Source organism: Vanacampus margaritifer, chromosome 2 (genome assembly GCF_051991255.1).
Source record: "Vanacampus margaritifer isolate UIUO_Vmar chromosome 2, RoL_Vmar_1.0, whole genome shotgun sequence".
Lineage (NCBI taxonomy): Eukaryota > Metazoa > Chordata > Actinopteri > Syngnathiformes > Syngnathidae > Vanacampus > Vanacampus margaritifer.
Window position 1 is genome coordinate 29,827,196 of NC_135433.1, and position 22,709 is coordinate 29,849,904.

Genomic DNA, 22,709 nt, shown 5'->3' on the forward strand with positions numbered 1-22,709 from the left:
TATGCTAATTGCGCTAACAACCAGTCAACGCAAGAACGGACGGCTACCGCTCAGAGGTTGACAGCTAATTTGCAGCTCAACAAAAACCACCTTTATCTGACAAACCGCCAACCAAGAATCAAGCACCAAGGCAAGTTAATTGCTGACATTCAAATTAGCAAATACCAGCAAGCCACTTTTCGAAGGGTAGAGACCATGGAAGAGACCGCAGGTACCTTGTGTGCTAAGAGCAAGAACACATTTGAAATGAAATGAAAATCTATGACTCGTCATGTTGGGCTAATTGACAAAAACTAGGCTAGCTAGCAAAACAAAAAAGTCATTTACCATTAGGCTATATTCTTTGGAAATGGACTTAATTGAAACTTTATTTGAACCCCATCTGCATTAGTGTAAGGTACAGCACATTTCCTAGCTTCACAACAACAACAACAAAATAAACCACTTCAACTTCTGCAAAAGAATGTTTTTTTCCCTGGTCTGAATACAGAACTTCCATTAGCCTGTTTTTCCATCACAATGGAATACTAAAACTCCCTGAGCTTAGCATCTACCACAATGCATGTTTAATGTACCTAGTCATTAATAATTTAAATCTCAATCTCAGCAAGCGTATTCCAAAAAGCTCTTCCCTATACGGGCACAACACCAGACACGAAGACATTGTCACTTGGAAAAAGCGAAGGCTCAAAAATACCTGTTTAAATTTTGATCTTCTAACAAAGGCATATTCTATTCTGTTGTAAACATTACACTTGCTGATTGGCGAGGATTGACATGCACCTCAAAGACAAACTTCAACACACCTGATACGTCTCGTTGTTGGACACCAATTCATAGATGGGTGCTGCCTTGGTGATTTGCAATAGGACAGGCTCGGACTGCTGTCGCCCTTGAGCTGCCCTTGGGCTCATGTGGCAGAGATGGCAGGAACGAGGGCACTGGCCCTGGCTGGTGCAATCCATCCGGACACCGGCTGCCATCCGCTTGGCTCCTGCGTCCAACAAGCTGGCAATATATGCTGGGTAGGTCAAAGTTCGAGGCTCCTTGTCATGCTCCTCTGATTCCTCAGAAGGTGAGTTACCTAAATGGAAACATTAAAGAACATTGATTAGCTGGAGGACTACAACTTGAGGGGCCAATTATTTATCCGTTTCTAATGACAGTTATTTCAAAAAGGGTCTCAAAAACATTATTTTCAATGCACATCAGCGTTGTAGTTGTATTTTTCACTGGGCCCCAAATCGTTGAGTCGAGAGATACAGAAGACAACAAAGTCACCTGATCTTCGCATTGAGACATGCGACCGGAAATGAATAAAGCAGAACTGATAGAAAATGCCTCTCTTTTCTAGTAGCATGGCAAATCTCTAAAGCATTAATGCACACCCACGTTTCCATAGCTCCCATCTGGAGATTTTTTTGCTTGTCTACATCACAAGAGGAATGCTTAAGCAGTTGTGTAAATATTTAGGTATAATACAGCTCCATGCAGTTCCCTCAAGAAAAGAAGCTGGACAGGGAAAGCGAATGAGCTCCTCTAAACAATGAAATATGCATTAATGTGGTAATGTCTGTCCCAAAGTGCTGTCGACCTTGCCTTCCCAGCAACAGAATTTTAAAGATCCAAGATACAAGCATACTATACATACATTTCACTAGGTAAGCATGCGATTGCCCCCAAAACGACTCTCCTTTCAGTGATTTGCACTGTGGAAAATTTTTAGAGTCAAGGCACTGGTTCAAATACCTGGAAAACAGATGATGACTTTATGAATCTTGTTAACTCTGTGGACATCAACATCAGATTCACCAACAAGGAGGCCAAACAGAACAACTTTTATTGTTGGACTGTAAAAATGCTGGCGAATGAAAATAGAAACATCAAATATCGACTTCCAGAAAAACTACCCAGGCAGACTATTACATGATTGAAGTGCCAAATCGATGGACTTAAAAAAACAAACGAAACATAAAAATATACATACACTAGTTAGAACATGAGGATACATTTCAGGAAGCCTCTGTTCTTTTCAGCGATTTTACTACCAGCATTTTTTTCTCTCTGCGGAAACAGTGGTTAGTTTTGTAGTTGGAGGAAATATTTACACTTATCTTTCTTAGATTTCATCATATTATATGATTAGTTGTCAAGCTTAACAAGTCCACTCTGCCACAGTGAAATATCAACTGACATAAACACTTTCAAAAATGTTAAATATATTTGGTAAACAGCTTTCTAACTTAAAGTGAAGGCCCACTTTGCGTTCATAAATGCTAAAAATATCCATCTTTTAATTGAATACTTTAGAAAAAATACTCTGTACTTTTGTACTTTGTATGTATGTGAAAACAAAATACATGAACAAGTCTCTGCATTATATTCTGAAGTCTTCTGAATGGAATTTGGTATTTTTAACACATCTAACTTCAGCCCCAGTCTATGTACCTTTGGCTGTGATGAAACATCATTCCCTTTTTCAAAATGTGCTAATTTAGCGTTGATTAATGTACAATGCAAAATTACTAATATTCCTGATGCCAGTGTGCCTCTGGAGTGGAACTTCCACTTGTAAGAAAGAGAAAAGTAAAAGAAGCAAAATAGCTTTGACCATTATGCTGTTTTGTCATGAAGTCATTATTCTAGTTACAAGCTAGGCAGATCGGTTGGCTGTATGTTAATACAGGACAATTGAATGAAAGTTTAAATGATGGAACGCAACTTCAATTTTAGAACCATTGGAGCAGTGCAAGAATGAGAGCTTTCATTATTTTGTACATTCAATGTTTTTTTCCCCCACAATACTTTACTTTTAAAGAACAATGTTTTTCTTACAATTTTGTGTTACAAATCTTGAACCTCATTTGATGGCAAATAGTAAAGTTATGACGTTTTGCAGGGCTTCTTACGGCTAATCCATTTCAGACAGCATTAAATAGACCCCCTTGGTTGTTTGTGATATAACCACTGGGGGGCATTAAAGTTGCATAGGTTCAATCTGTGCATTTGCATAAATCATACAGTAGTTACAGCACCTTAAATGTTGGAGCCAAATGAGCATGTGAAAAAAAGACCCTTTAATGCTAACCACACAGGCGCTCCAATAATCAAAACAATAACATAATGCTAATGGCATAGCCCCATTTGTGTGTATTTGCGTGTGCATTCTTCTGTCACACATTCCCTTACTAGATGTGTCTCATTGTTCATGCACTCTGAATGAATGTGTCCTTGACCTGATAAACATGCATCACAATGACTTTTCAATGAGGCCATTGGGACCAGCTGACAGATAAACAACCATTCACCAATCGGAGGGCTGTGCAGGTAAATGAGGTCTGATTGAGGGCGAGTTGCATCAAGAATCCAGCTTACACTTAGCGACCCCTTGGTGTGCATTTGCGTTGCTAGTGCGAGATGCCAAAGTTAAAAGAAGTATTGCTGTCGATATATATATTTATATATATATAAATTTGTTGGGGGGGAAGCTAGGGTTATATGGAATGTATATGTTTTCAAATATGTGGGTACTACATTTTTTTTTCCATTTTACTACAATACAATTATATACTTCAAGAAAAAGCAATGACCTATTATTTAGTTTGAGCCATGTTAGCAAGTACGATGAAACCAGTTGAACACTCTATAAAGGATTTTAATCATAATTTTGCTTAACAACGGGTGGAGATGCGATAAATAAATCAGGCAAAGAAGATGAAGGCAAGTCATGCCTATTCTCCACAGCAAAACATTTTTTTTCACCTACTCACTTTGAACCTGAAAACATGTAACTCGCTCCCCTCCCTTAAAGATAGAGGTCCCAGCTGAATGTCTCTCATCATCATGTGGGTCACACAATGACAAAAACAATACAAGAAGAAGTATGTTGAATGTACGTCTCAAAGTGAAATCAACTAAGCCAACCCAAATTAGCAGCCCCAGACCAGATGGCCCGCAAGAGCAACGCGTTCGGCCCATGAGACCAGCCCCGTGCCCAGTCACACTTTGTCATAACTGGAGAGTCCAATAAGTGTATACATTTTCACAAATAAGGAGAACTCAACATTAATGCCTTATTTGTGATATTTTGAGCAAACCATGTGATCATCGCTGCCATTTGGGCCACGGGAGCTAGCGTTAGTTGTTTGTTATGTTGATTAGTGAAAAGCAAGTTGCTTGTTGTCCGGAATGTACTAGCCATTCATTCAAGTGACAGGCTTCATTAACATCTAACTAATATTCACCTTATGTAACATTTAAAAAAAAATGTTTGAGCTGTCAAAGGCATCCCAAATGCTGGTGTTGGGGGAGCTAGCAGTGGCTAGCCTGCACACCAAGTAAATCAATGTTTTCCTATCCTGTCTCAAATCACCCACAATTTTACAATGTAAACACCATATTAGCAATATAAACTGTCACTGAAAATAAAAGAATGAAAACGTTTGTGTTACGGTTGAAATCACGTATCATCGTCAAAAAAAGAAAAAAAAGTGTGTTCTATTTGTATGTTTGACCGGGGTCGAACCAAACACTAAATGCAAAAGTTTGCGTTCATTGCATTAATTTCAATATCAAGCACAGTTTTAAACACTTTATGAAACTAATGTCTACTAGTGTACTAACTAGTCTTATTTCGTGTGCTTCGGATTCCTCCCCCATTCCAAAATCATTCATATTAAACATATACAAACATAACAGAAAACACATTAGACAATGTTTAAGAATGCTGAAAAACAATTGAATATATGGACACTCATTCTGGTGTTTTGTAGTTTCATAATTTATTGCTTCATTTGTTTTTACTTTTTATTAAGAGCTGTTCAACATCAAAGTAACTGATTTTAGTATGCAGGAATATTGCAGGTTTATATAGAAAATGTTTCAGTTATCTTTGCCTGAGTATACCCTCTTTTCCTCTCGTACACCACTTGTGTTGGTTTTATTTATCAAGCTTTGCCATATTCTGTTGATCAAAATATTTAAAAGGAGCATTCACAAGTAAATTAATGTTAGACTTATTTTTCAACTGCATTTTTTCTCTTGTCTGTCGATCAACACATGCTATAACTACTACTGTACAGTATCTGTTGCAACAAAAAAGAAAACAAAAACATACCACTAATGCTATACAATTATTAATGAATTCTGAAAATAAAACTATATATATATATATATATATATATATATATATATATATATATATATATATATATATATATATATATATACTTATGTATATTACCAACGGTAACCCAAACAATCTGGCCCGTGACATCATTTGTCTCTCAGTGAAAACTAATCGGGGGAGCCCTGCTCTAAACTTTTATTTGTTGAGCAAAGAAATGGCTGTGTACACATATTGTATTCTTATTAAAGTTGTGTACACTTGTATCCCAATTAGGAATGTTGAAATGTTGCTTAAACCATAGCCGTTAAGTTGATAAAGGTTTTCTTTGTGGCAGTAGTTTGCCTCTTGAACAGAATAATTCATTTATAATTGGGTCCTATGGGCAATTAAAAACAATGCAGCAAATTGAAAGTAAACCACAGTGTCAGAATGGATTGTGGTCAAGTTAAAATGAGTAGGCAAGAGATATGCTATCCACTGGTATCATGACAAGAAAGCTCTTACAATGCTCAGAAGGGTCTACCCCAAGTCCAGCATCCTGAGGCTATACACAAAGCGGAAAGAGTGGGATCGTGGGCACTACCCAAGAGGAACTAACAGGCCTTCAAGAATACATCAAGATGATGGCCCCCAGAGACGTCCTCCTTAGTGAATGCCTCAGAAAACAGAAGCCCAGTAAAGAGAAGGAGCCAGATGGACGGTCATGGAAAGACATCTACTGGACTGAAAGACAGCATTGATCAGATCCTCAAAACAGGACATTATCGCAAAAACAACCAAAAACAACCTCATTCACTCTGCTGTTCTGTGCTAGTGCATATGTGAGCCGGAAAGCTAATCTATTCTTAGCGTCCTTGTGTGCCGTGGGAGCAGATACAGAAAGGCGTTGCGCACAGCCATTGATGATCCAATCACAAAATAATAGTCTTTGTGTATTCTTTTCCTGGTAAAAATTCTGAAAAACATTATTATTTATGTCAAATAAAATATCTTAGTATGTAGCCGTTGTTTAGATGTGCGTCTTCACTTTTGTCCTGAACAGTCACATTATGGTGTATTTAAACTTTTGTTGGTTGCTATGTCTATTTATATCATTTTTGATGTCACGCTCGAAGCGAAGAACTCCAGGTTATTTCGAGGCTGGCTGCTAGCTAAAGTTGGCTAAAAACACAATGGCTAAAGATGGACAAATAATTACTTATTTCATACACTTCTATTATAATTTAAACTTTTGTGCTGCTGGGGTATGCAAATAGAATCTTCAAGGAAGCTATTTTTGGAGAAATCTCAAAATCAACGGTTTTGTCCAAACAATCTATTTTTGTCCCTAACTCAAAATCTGAGATTATTCTTATGTTAGGTCAACCGGGCGTTGTTTCACATTTGTCATGGTAGTGGTTTTATTTGGCATGTGTGAGGTTCATCCACTTTAACATGAATCTTTCAATCAGCAATTTTGTTTCTTTATAACCACAACCTTTATTCCTGAACATCCTTAGACTATTCTATTGTAAAGTGTTTGCTTTATGCTGGAGCAGAGGTTTCTGAAGGTGTCTGAGCAACTGACAAGCATTTTTGTTAAAGCCTACTGACACCTAACACAAAAGCTGCAGCAGCAGCAGAAAATGGATCGCTTCTTCAAACTAGAATGGCACTCAGTCAAGCGCATACCTCCTCCAAGGTCCAACAGTCCCTTTTAATTCAATCAATAAACCAGCCATCACTGCTTAATCATAATTCAAGCTCACTGGATCTGTAACAATGCAGCGTCTCGGTGGCACTCACTTAGCTTCGCTTAGTAACAGATTTTGCATGACCCTTCGTGACTCTGGCGGATCAGTCACTTTTATTTTTGACAACATCCATCCATCCATCCAGTGAACATTAATTGTACAACCTTGTAATTCATCATATCATCTTTAGAGTGCATATTTCTTTTTTCCACATCCATTATTTTTGCTGTGGCTGGCATCTTGTGGCAGTTAACCTTGTGGAGGATAAGAGGATATGTGACTAAGGGACCACAATTATGTTTTCATTTTCTTCAATATGCACCACAAGCATAAGTCTGGCATTATTTCATAGTTATATGGTTGTATGCCAAACTATCCACTTTAATGCTTGACTTTTTTCCTCTTTATTTTGAAAAGGGGAAAAGGAATTGGAGTCAAGGGAACACTGACATTTATGTTGCTTCTTTGTCAGTTTTTCTGTCTTTCCTCGGGACTGATTTGCAAAAGGCTTGTGCAAAAACAGGTGCAAACATGATTGTGACTTTCTTTAATATCATTCAATTAAAAATTTTGCCCAGGGGGGTAGCAAATTGCAAAGGTCCTAGTTGAATGAAAAATAAAATAAATACTATACCGTACAATAAAAAAGTAAAGTAAAAAAAAAGTAAAGAAACTATCTTGTACCGTATTATTTTACAGAAGCTTACTGTAAATATTTGTTACTCCATGTCAGAATTTACAGTATTCAACTGTATTAATGAAAAACGGTGCACTACTGTTGAAGATTCCCTGTATTTTTACAGCATTTTTTTTTACAGTGTACCTTTTAAATTGTAAATATAGTTCAGCGTTGTTGTAAAACATTATTATATTTATTGTATAAGCTGTATTTTTATGACTTTGGCGAAGACCGGGGGGCGCCTCTTGCTTCGTTTGCATAAAATAAGGAAATGGGCGTGCTCCACGGCGTTGCTTGCTGCGTTGCTGTCGGCCAATCAGATAACAGTAACGACACGGCCGCGATCGGCCGCAGCGCTGCAAAACCACCTCTGAGATGGTTCTAAAAAGTGGTTCAGTTGTAGCCGCTCGGCCCCGAAAAAGACCGATGGAGACGCGGACATCCGGGGACAAAAAATGCCTCTTCGGTGTGGAACCGGTTCGGTGGAAAAGCGCCATTTGTCTCCCCTTACGGTGGTGTGTGGTGTGAAAGTAACTCCAACATGTTTATGAGCACACTAAGTTATAAAATTGGTCTTCTGCAGGTCACAGGATAAGCCAAGGTGTAATAATCCTAATACTCCTTGTAAAAGATGAAGGACGACGAAGACACATTTTAATGATTCAAAAACAAAAATGACAACATAACTCCAAAACATAACGACGCGTCGTCAGCAAAGCATCAGAGATATTGCCATGTACAGTATGCTCAACTGTTGCTGCCTTATATATTTTATATGTCTGATTTTAGCACACCTTTTTTTTTAATCGCACAAAATTTGCATAATTAGGCAGCATGTACTCTGCTACAGTATTTGCTGGTGTATTGTAGCCTCGTAGCTTGTTGATTATAATATATGTCAACAAATGTTCCCCCATGTGTTTATTAGCGCTGCTTTATTTGCTTAGTTGGCACAACAAACATACTTTCCTTTACACTTTCATGACCAACAGAGCGACCACATGGGGTTTGTTTTGCGAGGCATTTTGTAACCTTTCGGGAATGTATACATGTGAACGCAACCACGGCAAGTGTAATTGATTACAAAAGGGAATTGTGTAAAACAATCAAAGGATTTGGTTGATTAAATGTGTGAAATCACACCGGAAGCCTTTAAAGGGGACATAACAAAAAAAACGTTACACATATCGTAGTAATTTGTTGTGAGGTACAAACAAACAAAATATGTTTTCGGTCCATAATGATATGCAAACAGTAATATAATGTGCATTAAATCTATTGAGTAATTTTGACACTTGCATTTAGCATTTAAGCATTGCACAAGACAACAAAGCAGGCAACAATGCTATTAATCATTCCGTGTCTGGATTTTAACCATCAAAATGCAATTTCAGGCACATGTAACATGATGCATCTGATTAACTTAATCTGATGTTTGTTTGTGCTTCCTGTATCAGAACAGATTGACTGAAAAAGAAATTCATCCACAAGCTATCAATCTATGCTGACACCGAGACATCAAATTCCATTTGAAAAAAAAACCCCTATGAACTCAAAGAGGAAACCAAAAAGTGATAAAGTGAGCATTTCCTTTTGCTCCAATGAGTTCCTCCTCAAAGGAATGCAGGGTGCGTGCTTGGGGCTGCAGATAAGCAGTTCTGTAGCTGATAACGAACATCATGGTCCTCCATTTCTACTGGTGTAATGGTCAAGATTAAGCATCCAGTCAATGTGGTTAATATTTTGATATATTTTCTACCACAGAAGCCTGGTGTGGAAAGTAATTTATGATAACAGCTGGCAACTAATCTTCTCTAAACTGCAGGACACCCACCATGGTCATGGTTTTCTGTGTGCGTGTGTGTGTGTGTGTGTGCATTTTGATGCATTCTTGGAATTTGGGGCTTTTCTAGAAATTCCTGTATCTGGTGGATGGCACATCTCTGTCATGCACGCTGATGTTGTTAAGAGCTTTTCTGATTCACATAACAGCTCTCCATTCATTCATTCCTCCCACACGCTCCAGTAAGAGAACACCAGTTCATCTGCCACCGCGCTGACTTGAGTCATATCTCCTATTTGCACAATGCTTTCACATTGCTCTGGATAGGAGAGAGAGAGGAAAAAAACTGTGGAAAAAGATGCGACACAGCATGCATTCGCAATCCACATTTGAAAAGGCATAAAACCGTTTTTGTTTTTTAAAGGAAAAATGCTTCTTTTACGGTCATATGCATTTATATCTTTTGCTTTTGCTCTGCAAATAAATGACCAATTATCATTCTGTATGATCAGTGTTCCAGGATATTTAGTCCCCTGAGATGATGAGCCTAAACTTTTCTGTGGTTTCTATTTTGCCAGAGCATATTCATTGGGGTGTTTTTGCCTGTAATGTAACTTCAGTAGGATTTTACGCCACTAGATGCTGCTAGTGCACCACTGGGAAGGCAGCAGCTTTTGGAGCAACAAAACCATGTGCATGTTCAATTCAGCACACTGAAGCAAGGAAAAACACACTAACCTTTTGATTGTGTTTGGCCTGAGATGAACATTATATGGTTATGGAATGTAATCATGAGCCCCTGCTGTTGCCCGAATGTCAGAAATCAAAGCAGCCAGCAGCTTAGTAAATTGGAAAGCAGTGAGATGAGAAATTTGTATTTAAAAAATGCCTAGATTTAGAGGGATAATGTCTATGGAGGGGAAAAATGAAAAAATAATTACAACCAATAAAATGGAACCCATATAAGAACCAGATAAACAATATGAGTATGCTGCATGTGATGCATTGTGAACGCTAAACCTGTGAAATGAAATACGGAGCAGCTCATCCTGGGAATGACAAAAAAAATATTCTCATGGCAACTCTCCGCAGCAAGCAAGCAAGCCTTTTTAAGCAACAACCTCAGCAGGAAGCATGCCACTTTCTAGATTTACCACAGTTGTCATGTAGCACAATTGTCATCTCTTCACAAAAGCACCCACGCCTTTTAAATAACACTTGCACTAATCATGATATGAGGTGTGATCTGTCTTGTTGTTTGCCATAATTGCCATTGTGAAGCCCGATTTACTTCATGTAGAAAACTATTTATGTAATATGTTTTTGCTATATGCAGTTTAGCGAGGGACATTTCCGGATAAAAAGAAAACATTCATACAAATAAAAAAAGATATACTCAAACATAAATGTCTTTAATTGCAATTAACGTGAATGATGATTGGTTATAAAGCTATCAATTTGTTTTGTGGGTGTGCCTTCCCACCCAGTCGTGCACCCCTGCGTTTGTTTTCCCTCACCTGCACCTCGTTAACCCTAATTACCTCATATATTTGACCTTGTCTTCTGATTCTGTTTGGACGCCAGTTTGTTGCACCTTATTGTTGTGTTCGAGCATTACTTGTTCCATGTCGCTGACTTGTTCTTGTTTTGTTGATCAAGCTTGCCTTTTGTCTCATGTTTTTTTGGAAACTGCTGGCTTCCTTTCTGCTTATTAAACAAGTGCGTTTATGGAACCTGCCCGTTTGCCTTCGAGTCTTGCATTTAGGTCCTACCCCTCGTAATGTTCATGACAAAAGGGGAATCTATTATGGCAGTGATTCTCAAAAATAGGATTAGTGGTATGCCTCTAGGTATGCAAAAAGAAGAAGAAAGAAAAAAATCAATGAAATCCCATTTCTAACACAAAAAAAATACATCAGAATGAGGCTTGAAGGTGCATATGCAGCCTGGTTTACTTATCCAGTACAGTCCACATTTATTTTTTATGTGTGGTATACTTTCAAGTACAGTAGAATTTTCAGTTCAGTTGGATTCAACTTTCAAGTAACCTACAGTAAATTTGCATTTAATCTTGTACAGTTAAAAAACAAACGTGAGTAGTACACATTTTTATTTAACTTTTGCGATACATTTTTTATTAAACCCGTATTTAAATTAGCACTAAGGTACTTTTCAACTTCAATAAAATATTTTCATAACTCTTCTGATCAAACATCAACTTAACCCTGAAAACCCCCCCAAAAAAGGTCTTTGTTATTTGAGTAGCAGAATTTATAGGGGCCAAATTTGACCCCGTGGGTTCTCCAGGGTTAAAACTTGAACTCAGAAATCCCACTTGGGAAGTCGGAAGAAAAAAAAAGTACCTGACTTCACTAAAAACTAGATAGCTTTTGTCATTTATAAATATTCATATTCCATCCATCCATCCATTTTCTTGGCCGCTTTTCCTCACAAGGGTCACGGGGGTGCTGGAGCCTATCCCAGCTGGCTTTGGGTAGTAGGTGGGGTACACCCTGAACTGGTTGCCAGCCAATCGCAGGACACACAGAGACGAACAACCAAACTCACATTCACACCTATGGACAATTTGGAGTGTTCAATTAACCTGCCATGCATGTTTTTGGAATGTGGGAGGAAACCGGAATACCCGGAGAAAACCCACGCAAGCACGGGGAGAACATGCAAACTCCACCCAGGAAGGCCGAAGCCCGGACTCGATCTCACGTCTTCTGCACTGGGAGGCGGACGTGCTAACCAGTCAGCCACCGCACTGCCCAAATATTCATATTTATTATTATTATTTATTATATTAATATAACTTCACGTAACAACATACGTGACAGGCTGCTATCTCCCTGCATGAAATTATACGGTGAACTACTGAACTGTATGAAATGCTTATGAAATAAGATAAAAACAATAAATAAAGTAAAATTGCCAGAAGGCAAGTTTGCTGGAGGTCTAAATGATTTTTGAGGACCAAAATAAAAAACAATTAATTTATTTTCACTTTGAACGCTTTCACTGGGAAAAAACAACTCAGATTTATCTAACTTCCGACCATCCTCGACTGCAGCAAAATACCAGTGAGGACCCACCCCCGCATCGCCTCTGCAGACTAAACTCACGCCCACTTTGCCGAGAGCTCCAGACAGCACGTGACTAATCCCCGTGTGCATTTGTTTACGCAGCCATGCTCGCAGGATAGAAAAGGCATTATCGGCCAACATTCAGTCCAAGTGAATTCACATCTCACTTAGTTTGATGAAAAAGAAATAATGACATACATGTGCAAGTTGGACAGGTTGAATATTACAGATCCATATCAAGATCCAGGAGTGCTTTTTACTGTCGCAAAGGCAGATGGGGAGATGGTCGTTTTTGATGAACACTTGCTACTGTATTTTAATATTGGTTGTTGAGGTAGTAAGAGAGGTATGTTATAAGGTGGTACCTTACGTAAAAAGTTTGAGAAGCAATATGAAAGTTGACTTTTTAATTGCTTGTATACACATCGTCTCTAGAGTGCATGCCCACCCGCCAAGTGTGAAATTACAACACAACACGTACATCGTGTGTGAGGTGCCAATATCTTAAAATGTGTCCCCCTTTCACAGTTACATACATTTACATAATAACATCTCCTCACCGAGTTCCAATACGCATAACTGGAGTGCCAGTGCAAGTTCCAAAGCCAACCAACTGCCTCCAACCCCAGTTGTTATGGTAACAAATTCCTGTCTGACTATTTGCCCAGCAGTATGTAAGGGGTGGGGTCACGGACTTATGCAGTATTTGAATGGACTAACAATGCCATTTATTCGCCGTAATGAAAAGTGAAGCCACCGGTGGCCATCTTATTGCCACTCACTAAATTACCGAACGTGACGTTTTCTTGGCGGCGTTTTTACGTTATTTTCTATCTTTACAGCTGCTTAGACTATTCTGCCATTGCTTTTTGATCAATTCATACTTGAGGATAACATTATTATTTTTAAATTTATTTCAGATTTACAAGTGCCCAAAATGGGGCTTAAACTGTCAGTGTATAAATAATGTTTTTGACGAGCTATATGTGAACCACCAAGCTAAGCTAGGCTACATTTGTATATAAATAAGCCATTTATAGTGCTGCCAGAATGACTTCATTTTCACAAACAGTGTGCCGACCCTCAGCCCAAGGGCGCATCTCATTACTCTGATCTTTGCTTGCATGTGAGTGGCTTGCTTCTATGTGTGGTGTGCAACAAAATTATGTACAGCAGAAGGTAAACTATATTTCCTCTTGCGGAATTAAGGAAAGGACATTTTAAATAGTTTAATTGTGCACTGGATTAAAATGTGCTCAATAAATTAAGTTGGAGAGTTTGAATTGTCCTTAGATGCTTATTAGTGTTCATCTTTCCTTGTGTAAAGTACATTGAGTTGCCTTGTGTAAGACATGTGCTATACAAATAAACTTGCCTTGCCTTGGGTGTATGAGTGTGAATGGTTGTCTGTGGTTGTCAGTTGGGATCCATATGCCCACCCACAACCTTGGAGAGGGATAAGTGGTGTAGAAAATGGATGCATGGCTGACATTAATTTTGAGTATGACAACGTTTTTTAAAATAGTATAAAGAAAAAAAGAGGTATTGCAACAGCAATGGTGAGTTAAGTGAGACCCCCAAAACCACAAAGATGAGCATTTAAATAGGACACTGTAATGTTTGCCTCATACGCAGAACGCTGGTTCTGATTTGCACCCTGTGGTGGCCTCCTGAAGAGGTGTGACTCACGTTTGAAAAACCCTGCCCTAGAAATTACCCTGTAAAGTCTCCCTTTGAGTTGAAGATAAAATTTTATCTTTAAAAGCAATGATTAGCAATCTTTCACCTGCTGAATGTTTGATGTCCCGATGTGACCATGAGTGCAGAAGTATCCTTGAGCAAGATGCTTCAACATGCAACAACTGGCTGTCCTGCTCTTAAGCTTGAGTTAAAAATGTTGCTGCTTCTTGGATACAAAGTTCAATTTTCTACTGCTTATCATCTTCATAGTGACAAGAAACAAACCAAAAAAAAAACTTTTATTAATAGTGGCGTGTACAGTACAGATAATAATGATTAATACAGGGTGGCTGACTGCTTATATTTATATTACAATTAATATTAGAATGTTACTTAAAGTGGAAGTCAACCTTAAACATTTCTTGACAACAATATGTAATATGTGACCTCACTGGTCTAAACATGACACTCTGATTAATATAAAATTTGTGGAATAAGAGTTATGAAGCAAAATCCAGCCATTTGTATCCATCTCAAGGGGCGGCCATTTTGCTACTTGCTGTCAACTGAAGATGATATCAATGTTGCTTAGGGCTGAGGCAATCCAATCACAGCTCACCTGCTTTCTGAAGCTGAGCTGTGATTGGTTGTTTCCTGAGACCTGAGCAACATTGATGTCATCTTCAGTTGACAGCAAGTGGCAAAATGGCCACCCCCTGAGATGGATACAAATGGCTGGATTTTGCTTCATAACTCTTTTTCCAAAAATGTAATATTAATCATAATGTCATGTTTGTACCAGTTAGGTTACATATAACTTATTGTTGTCAAGAAATGTTTAAGGTTGACTTCCACTTTAAAACATTGCCTACAGTTGTTTGTGTTATCATAATGGTAGTACTAAGAGATGGATTAAGTTAGGCAAGTCCTCACTGAAGCCCAAGATACCAAATGTTCTCTTTTTTCAAGTGAATTCTCTTGTACCACGACCCAAAGTTAATGGCAAGAAACACATTACCGGCAAGCGCTAGCTTGACGTTCTCATGATGCAACCTGTATTTGTTTTTATTTGCCACTGATTTGCCAGAGGCTACAGCTGACCCAGGGAAAATAAATTTAGACATCCTTGATCTAAAAGGACCAGGAGGCCCGAGGGGTTCGCTGTTGGCCAAGTTTGTTAAATTATCCTCTGAGCGCTGTAGTATGCCACTAAATCTTATAAAGCAGCAAGCAATGCACTGAATTGTACCACTACACAAATACAAAAGATAAAAGCTAATGTGTTTATTAGTGAATTAGGTTAATTACCACCAACAACCAATAGGTGAGGTGTGGCCTGTGGAAGCGGAGGTGTTTTGCATTAATATTATATGTATGAGGCCTTTGTTATCTTTATTTATGATTGTTTGTATTCATGTATGCAGCTGTTCCAAATTTCTCAGAAGGGTGCCGAATAAATAGAAACCTTGAACCTTAAATATTTTTGTTAGCGACTACACATTTTGAATACAAAATTCCCACATCAACTTTAGACTGTAATTGAGGGGACAAAAATAATACTTTGGCTGTATGAGAGACCCTAAAAATGTGTTTGTGTCTATATTTAAAACTTTTGTTGTTGGATTAAGCAGAGCTGAGTAACAAACAGGCCCTAATTGCGTGTACCAATTAAAAGCTATGAATATTTTGCACCTAAATAACCACTCTGAAGCTGTTTGCTCATATTGCCAGGCCACTGTAATTAGCCCCCAGCAGAGTGCCAATAAAGCCGATTAGACTTGCTTTTAACACATGGATTTTAAGATCTGTTTTGACATGTGACATGGAGGGGTGAAAAAAATCCCCATATTCATGATTAACATAAATAATAAGAAAACAAGTTAGAAAACTGCACAAGTTCAGCTACTTTTAAATAATGACTCCACACCATAACCTCTCCCGTACACTTGGCAAACTTTCATGCCCCTATCAAGATAAAACCCTTGACTCAGCCTCATCCTGCTGAATCCAATCCACCTGCCAAGCATGCAGATGTTAACACTGAGATAGCTAGCAATATCTGACAAGCTCAGTAAGCCTTGATGGAGGCTTTATGTTTAAAGCAGTATTTGAAGTGTAGTGGGCACTGAGCACATTATTTGTCTGTTGAATACAGCTGCTGACCACAGCCTGACAGAATTATGACTTTTCATATATATTCTCCGTAGGAGGGGGTACCTCACATATCTGTATGTGCGAGTCATAAATAAGTTTCAAGTCTTAACCTTCAAGTTTCAAGTCCAACGTTACTGCGACAAAAATCTAGCAAGTCAATTTGAGTCCCCAATAAACTTAGAGAAAATAAAAACAGCTCATTACTATTAAATAACCATTACTAAAGAAAGTAATAAGTCAAGTCATGCAATTTTGCTCAGTCACACCATAATGTCGCGGCAGTGCAATTATGTGTTTCGAGTTTTGACTGACTGTGAATTTGTGAATGTGTATAGAGTGCTGGGTGGGCATGAGTAAGGTGGAAAGAGCCTGTTTGTCTAAAATATAGCAGAAGACTACAGCAGGCAGTTAATTAATGTGTTATTTTGGTGTGGTTGTGGCCAACAGTAAACTGTCAGTTAAGCATTAAAGTCCCAACCGTTTCCAACTCTGCTACTAACCGCTTTACTGTGAGTTGAAGATGGCGGAATGATGAAGCCAACAGAAGCACATCATCTGCAAGAATCCCAGATGTGAAACTAAACCCACCAAACCAGAGCCCCATAACACTGCACCTATAAATTCTATCCATCAAGGTTATGAACAAAATCAGTGACAAAGCGTAGCCTTGGCAGAGTTCAACACTCACTGGAAATGAATAAGACTCACTGCCGGCAATGTGGACCAAAGTCTGACACCAGTCGTACAGGGACCACACATCCCATATTAGGAGGAGGTCTTGTGCCCCATACTCCCATAGCCACTTTCACAAGACTTCCCGGGGGAACGCAAAACACATGTACGTTGGTTGGGGGAGGCCTTGAAGACCCTGTGGAGAGTGGAGAGCTCGTCAGCTGTTCCATGCCCAGGACGAAAACCACACTGCTGGAATCTGGGATTCAGACCTTCCTGATGGACCTACCTCTACAGAACCCCTGAGTAGACCTCACCAGGGAACCTGAGGAATATGATCTCCCTGTAGTTGGAACACGCTCTCCAGACCCCCTTGGACTACCACCCCAGTCTGCCAATTCAGACACATTGTCCCCGATGTCCATGCAATGCTGCAGAGGCGTGTCAATCAGGATAGCCCAATAACATCAAGAGATTTTTAAACACAGCAATGACCTCAACCCAGTGACATGAGAGATTCTAGACTCTGCTTCCTCATGGGAAGGCAAATGGGAAGGTCTTCAAAGCACTCGAGTTCCCCAATGATTCAAAACCTCCCGAGTCGAGGTCAGAAGTATCCCATCCACACTATGCAGTGATGTGATGTGCACTGCATGCTTCCCTGTCCTGAGATGCAAGATGGTGAAGCAGAATTTCTTCAAAGTCATTCAGAAATTATTCTTCATAGCCTCTACGATTCCTTGCCCGAGTTTTTGCCTCAGTGAGCACCAAAGTTGTATTCTGTTTGGCCAGCCGGTACCCATCAGCTGCCAAAAACGGTTGATAGGACTTGACGGAATCCCTCACTGCTAGTGTCCACCAACAGATTCAGGGATTGCCAACATGACAGGCACTGACCACCTTAGGGCCAGACCTCAAGTAGGCTGCCTCAACAGAGGAGACCTGCTGGGACTTTTTCTGGTTGGATCATTCTGTTACGTTTTGGGGGGTTAGGACCCAAATACAGGATTCAGGGAGGCGAGGCTGGCTTGCAGGAGTTCAACAAAAAGGGATTTATTTACAAAAGAACAACCAAAAGGCAAACAAGGAATGTGGAAAAACTTCTAAATTAACAAAAGACCAAAAAGTATACGCAAATTAAAAAACAAAACACGTGGGCAAGGACAGGACGACTGACATAGACTGTGACACAAATGAATGATCCAACAAAGAACTCAGGGAAGGAGGGAACTAAATAGGAGCAAACTAACGAGACAGTAGCCTGGTTTACATGTCGCCATGTATTCCGATTATAATGAATCCGAACGGCCAAACGGAATGAAAATGCTCCATATAAACACCTCACTCGTAATAAAAAGGCTCAATCCGAATGGAATTTCATTCGGAATCAGGGGTGCTATAGTCCTTTTGTCAATCCGAACGAGCGTCATGTATACACTTCATTCAGAAGAGCGAGGCTGCGTCCGGCATGCGCATGCTCTTTCATGACGTAAATGCATCATGACGTCAACGTTTCTACGCACTAAAATGGCGGCGTCACCCCAGAGCTGGTCAGCGAGGGGAGAACTTGTTTTTAAATACTTGAAACTAGTTTTTATCAAGATGTTGCTTCAATAAACGTGTTAACACTATCACAACTACTGTGCTAAATGACAAATAAACTCCATCTTGATAAATCACATGATCGATGTTCATGCGTCCCGCAGCTGCCGCGAGACTGACCTGATTAAACGGGGGAGCATACAAACAGCAGATCGGAATGGATCACGCCACATGTAAATAGGTGACCAAAGATCTTTATTCGGAATGATTTCAATCCGAATCACTAAAAAGTCCACATGTAAACCCAGCTACTGACAAACACCTGGACATGACACAGGGGGCAGAGGGTGCTGATTGTAAGACACAAGGGAACCGGTATGACGAGCACAATGAGGAGGAGGAGACATGACAATGAAAACCAAACCCAAACCAAACAAAACACAGATCATGACAAAAGACAAAGCAACAAACCTAACCAAACCCAAACCATAACAGAGCAAATGTTAACATTCGCGTGTATTAAAACAATAAAAATAAAAAATAAAAATAAAAACATGAGTTTCAGCTACTGCCTTCCGGCAGGAGATTCAGGGCCCCCAGAACCAGGCTGAACCGCTACAAGAACTCATTCCTGCCGACATCCATCAAACTGCTTAACAACCGGCATTAACTGCTGCACTTTTTATTTAATTTTAATTTTTATCTTTCTATTCTGTTGTTTTCTGTTTATTGTAAACTGCAGCTGGACGGAGTCCAGGAAATAGTTCCCCACGGGGCAAATAAAAGTATATCGTATCGTATTGTATCGTAATACAATACTGCCGAGTAAAATGTTTCTTTAAAAAAAAAAAAATTCAAAAAGTGTGTTTTTTCACTGGGTAATCTGGTTTCATCCCACTTTCCAAACCACGCGTTAGATTAATTAATCAGAAGTATGAATGAAAAGGAGTATGAATGGCTGGTTGTCTGTGTGTGTGTGTGTGATTAGCTGGGAACCAGTCCAGGGTGTACCCCACTTCTTGAGGAAGTCAGCTGGGATAGGCTACAGCTCACTCACAATCCTAATGAGAAAAAGTGTTCTAAAAATAGATAGATGACACTGTTTGCTGGTGTAAGACTTGTTCACTTTCAGACTTCTGTCAGATTCCCCCACTACCCGCACACACACTTCGACTTCCCTTGTGGGACTGTTAAATGATTCAATTGAATCATCTAGAAAGAAACAAGACATTCGTTAGAGAACTCTCCTGAGGCCCATTTACAGCACAGTCATAATGGAATACATAAATATTCACATTTATAGTCCAACCATAAAGGATGAGTCAACCACAGCACACACAAACTGCAAATTACAAATAATTCCCCACCCACCTAGCCACAACAGTAATTGCCATACAATTTGTCTACATTAAACACAAATCAATATACACAAGTGGGATATATGCTATACCATTTTGATGACACGTGCATAGCATTCTAATAAGGATCCATGATGTTGAATTGACAAAACTTTGTACAATACAAACAATTCATTCCGAATGGTCATGAAGCAAAACACATTTTTCCTATTAAAATGAATGGAAATAGAAATAAGATATTGCATCCCCAGAACCCAAAACGCCCAGTGCAGATGCCTGGCAAGCAGTGACAGGCAGGGCCTCACACCTCAGCGGCAAAACACATCTTTGAGTCAGATATTACAATACTTTATGTATGAGATTCGTACATCTGTAAATTAGAGTTGTCCCGATTCGATCACGAGATTGGAAATTGAGACCAATCAGGCGATTTTTCGTAAAGAGCTGGTTTCATGCTATAAATTAATTATTTCTAGTTGCAAATTGAGTTATAATATGTTGTTGTAGACTGAAAATTTACATTATTAAGATGCTTCCTCGGGCTGCACTCACTCACCAAGTGAGAGGGACACTGCTTGTTAGAAGCAGCTCCAAAAACCAAAAGGCAAATTGACAACACATAGCGGCACATTGTTCCATTAAGCCTGGGACCAGTTCAATTGGTTGTTGAAAACAGTTGAGGTGGTTCACTTCCACTGTTTCGGTTCGGTTCACATGTGTTCTGCTGGTTTGTATTATGCAAAACTCAATTTTTCTCATTTTCGAATGGGACGATACCTTCGATACGTCGATCATAACATTCTACTAGAACGCCTCCAAACATGTATTGGTATTTCAAGCTTAGCACTCTCATGGTTTTGTTCTTTTCTCTCAGAGAAAATGCACCGTGTAATTAATGGCAATGCGACCTATGAGATATGTAACGTTACGTGTGGAGTCCCACAAGGGTCGGTACTTGGCTCTCTCTTGTTTAACATTTATATGCTTCCGCTTGGTGATATTATACGTAAATATAACAAACTGTTACTGTTATGCTGACGATACACAATTATATTTGCCTCTACACATAACAAATCCGCACAACTGCAGTATTCTGGAGGCGTGCCTAGCTGACATTAAACAATGGATGTCGTTTAATTTTTTGCTCCTTAACCCAGATAAAACCAAGATGTTGATTGTCGGTCCCGCTCGTCATCGTCATCTGGTTAAGTACACCTCTCTAAACCTCGATAAATGTATTATTAGCCAAAGTGACTCAAAAAAAAATCGGAATATTGCTAAAATGTATTCTATTTTGTCTGATGGTGATGCAGAGATTATAATAAATGCATTTGTTACGTCTCGCCTCGACCACTGTAATGCATTACTCTCTGGTCTTCCTATGCCCACTCTTAAAAGTCTGCAGTTAGTATAAAATGCTGCAACTAGATTTGACGCGAATGAGAAAGTTCGATCATATTACCCCGATACTAGCCAACTTGCTTCTGGTCCACTTTGAGATGTGATTTCAAGGTTCTGTTACTTACATACAAAATATTACATGGCTTATCGCCTTCCTATCTCGTCGATTTAATATTACCATACGTTCCAACAGGAAATCTTCGTTCACAACATGCTGGTCATTTGGTGATCTCAAGAGCCAAAAAGAAGTCCGCGGGTTTAAGAGCGTTTTTGATTCGGGCTCCAGTGCTTTGGAATGCCCTACCCTTGGTCAGAACTGCTACCTCTGTAGAAAATCGCGTCTTAAGACTCATTTCCATACTCTTGCATTTGGCTGATTTATGTGGGCCTGGTGACTACCGTTGCTTTCTTTCCCGCCCTTCTCCATGGCTTGGAGAGGGAGTTATGTGTCAATGAGCGATTTGGATACTGCCATACGGGTTCTGCGCTGGATGAGATCCAGGGCGGACCATCACCTTGAAGTTGCCGCCATGGAGATAGCTGCCCCGACCTACCGGGCTGGGTTTGGATGAGGACCCAATTTCCTGATGACGTCTTCTTCCAGTGCTTCAACTTCTTAATTTTGTTTTAAACATTCGCACTATTCTAGTTCATATTGTTTAGTATCACAAACTATGTAAATTGTTGCTCATTCAGCATCCATTGCAGCCTGATCATCCTAGAAGGGGGATTACCACATCTGCGATCCCTTCTCAAGGTTTCTCATTTTTCCCCTGATGTTTTGCTATTTTTTTGTTGTTGTTGTCTTGCCCTCTTGTGGTTCAATCAGGGAATGTCGTTGGTATTTGTCAACTGCGGGCATGTGAAGCCCTCTGAGACTCTTGTGTGATTAAGGGCTATATAAATAAACTTGACTTATTTAATTTTCATAAACGTCAACGGCCTAACCCAAACTGAAAACCGTGACCACAAAACCTAGATATGAACCAAACGGTGGACGTTGTGAACTGTTCCACATCTATGTATACTTTGAGAGTTGTGGTTGTCAAACAATGAATTACTTCTTAGCCAAAAGAAGCATTGCCAGTAAAGTTTGGCTACTGCCATGAAAAGTCAGCAGCAGCAAAACAGCCTTCTTTAACTGATGACCTTTTCTTTGTGCTCTCAAATTTATGCCTGAGTATTTAATACAAGAAATAAAATTTTACATTCCGTTTTATTTCCCTCATCTATATTTCATGCACACTTTTATTTCAATATAGCTGGAATATGACTATGCTGCATCAAAGAATGTTTTCCCCGTGGTATTACCCACAGCATGTTAATTTCAAATGCACCTCTTACACAAGGAGTTCAGAAAAAATAAAAGCAATATTGAGACATGGGAGATATGCATGTTCTTGTATAGGGTTTGTTTTTTATTTTAATAACATTTCATTGGACACTATAGAACTTTTTAGCTAAAAAATGTCAAGTAGAACGTTTCCTCC

At 39.3% G+C, this 22,709-nt stretch overlaps 1 protein-coding gene across 7 annotated transcripts in view; it reads right to left on the minus strand.

Moving 5' to 3' along the window:
- astn1 (astrotactin 1) overlaps positions 1-22,709 on the minus strand; it is a 325,383-nt gene that overhangs the window by 48,729 nt on the left and 253,945 nt on the right. For all 7 annotated transcript variants that reach the window (XM_077557705.1, XM_077557701.1, XM_077557704.1 and 4 more), the window contains exon 18: positions 807-1,084. In XM_077557705.1, coding sequence (XP_077413831.1) covers positions 807-1,084 — 278 coding nt within the window. The remainder of the gene's footprint in view (positions 1-806; positions 1,085-22,709) is intronic.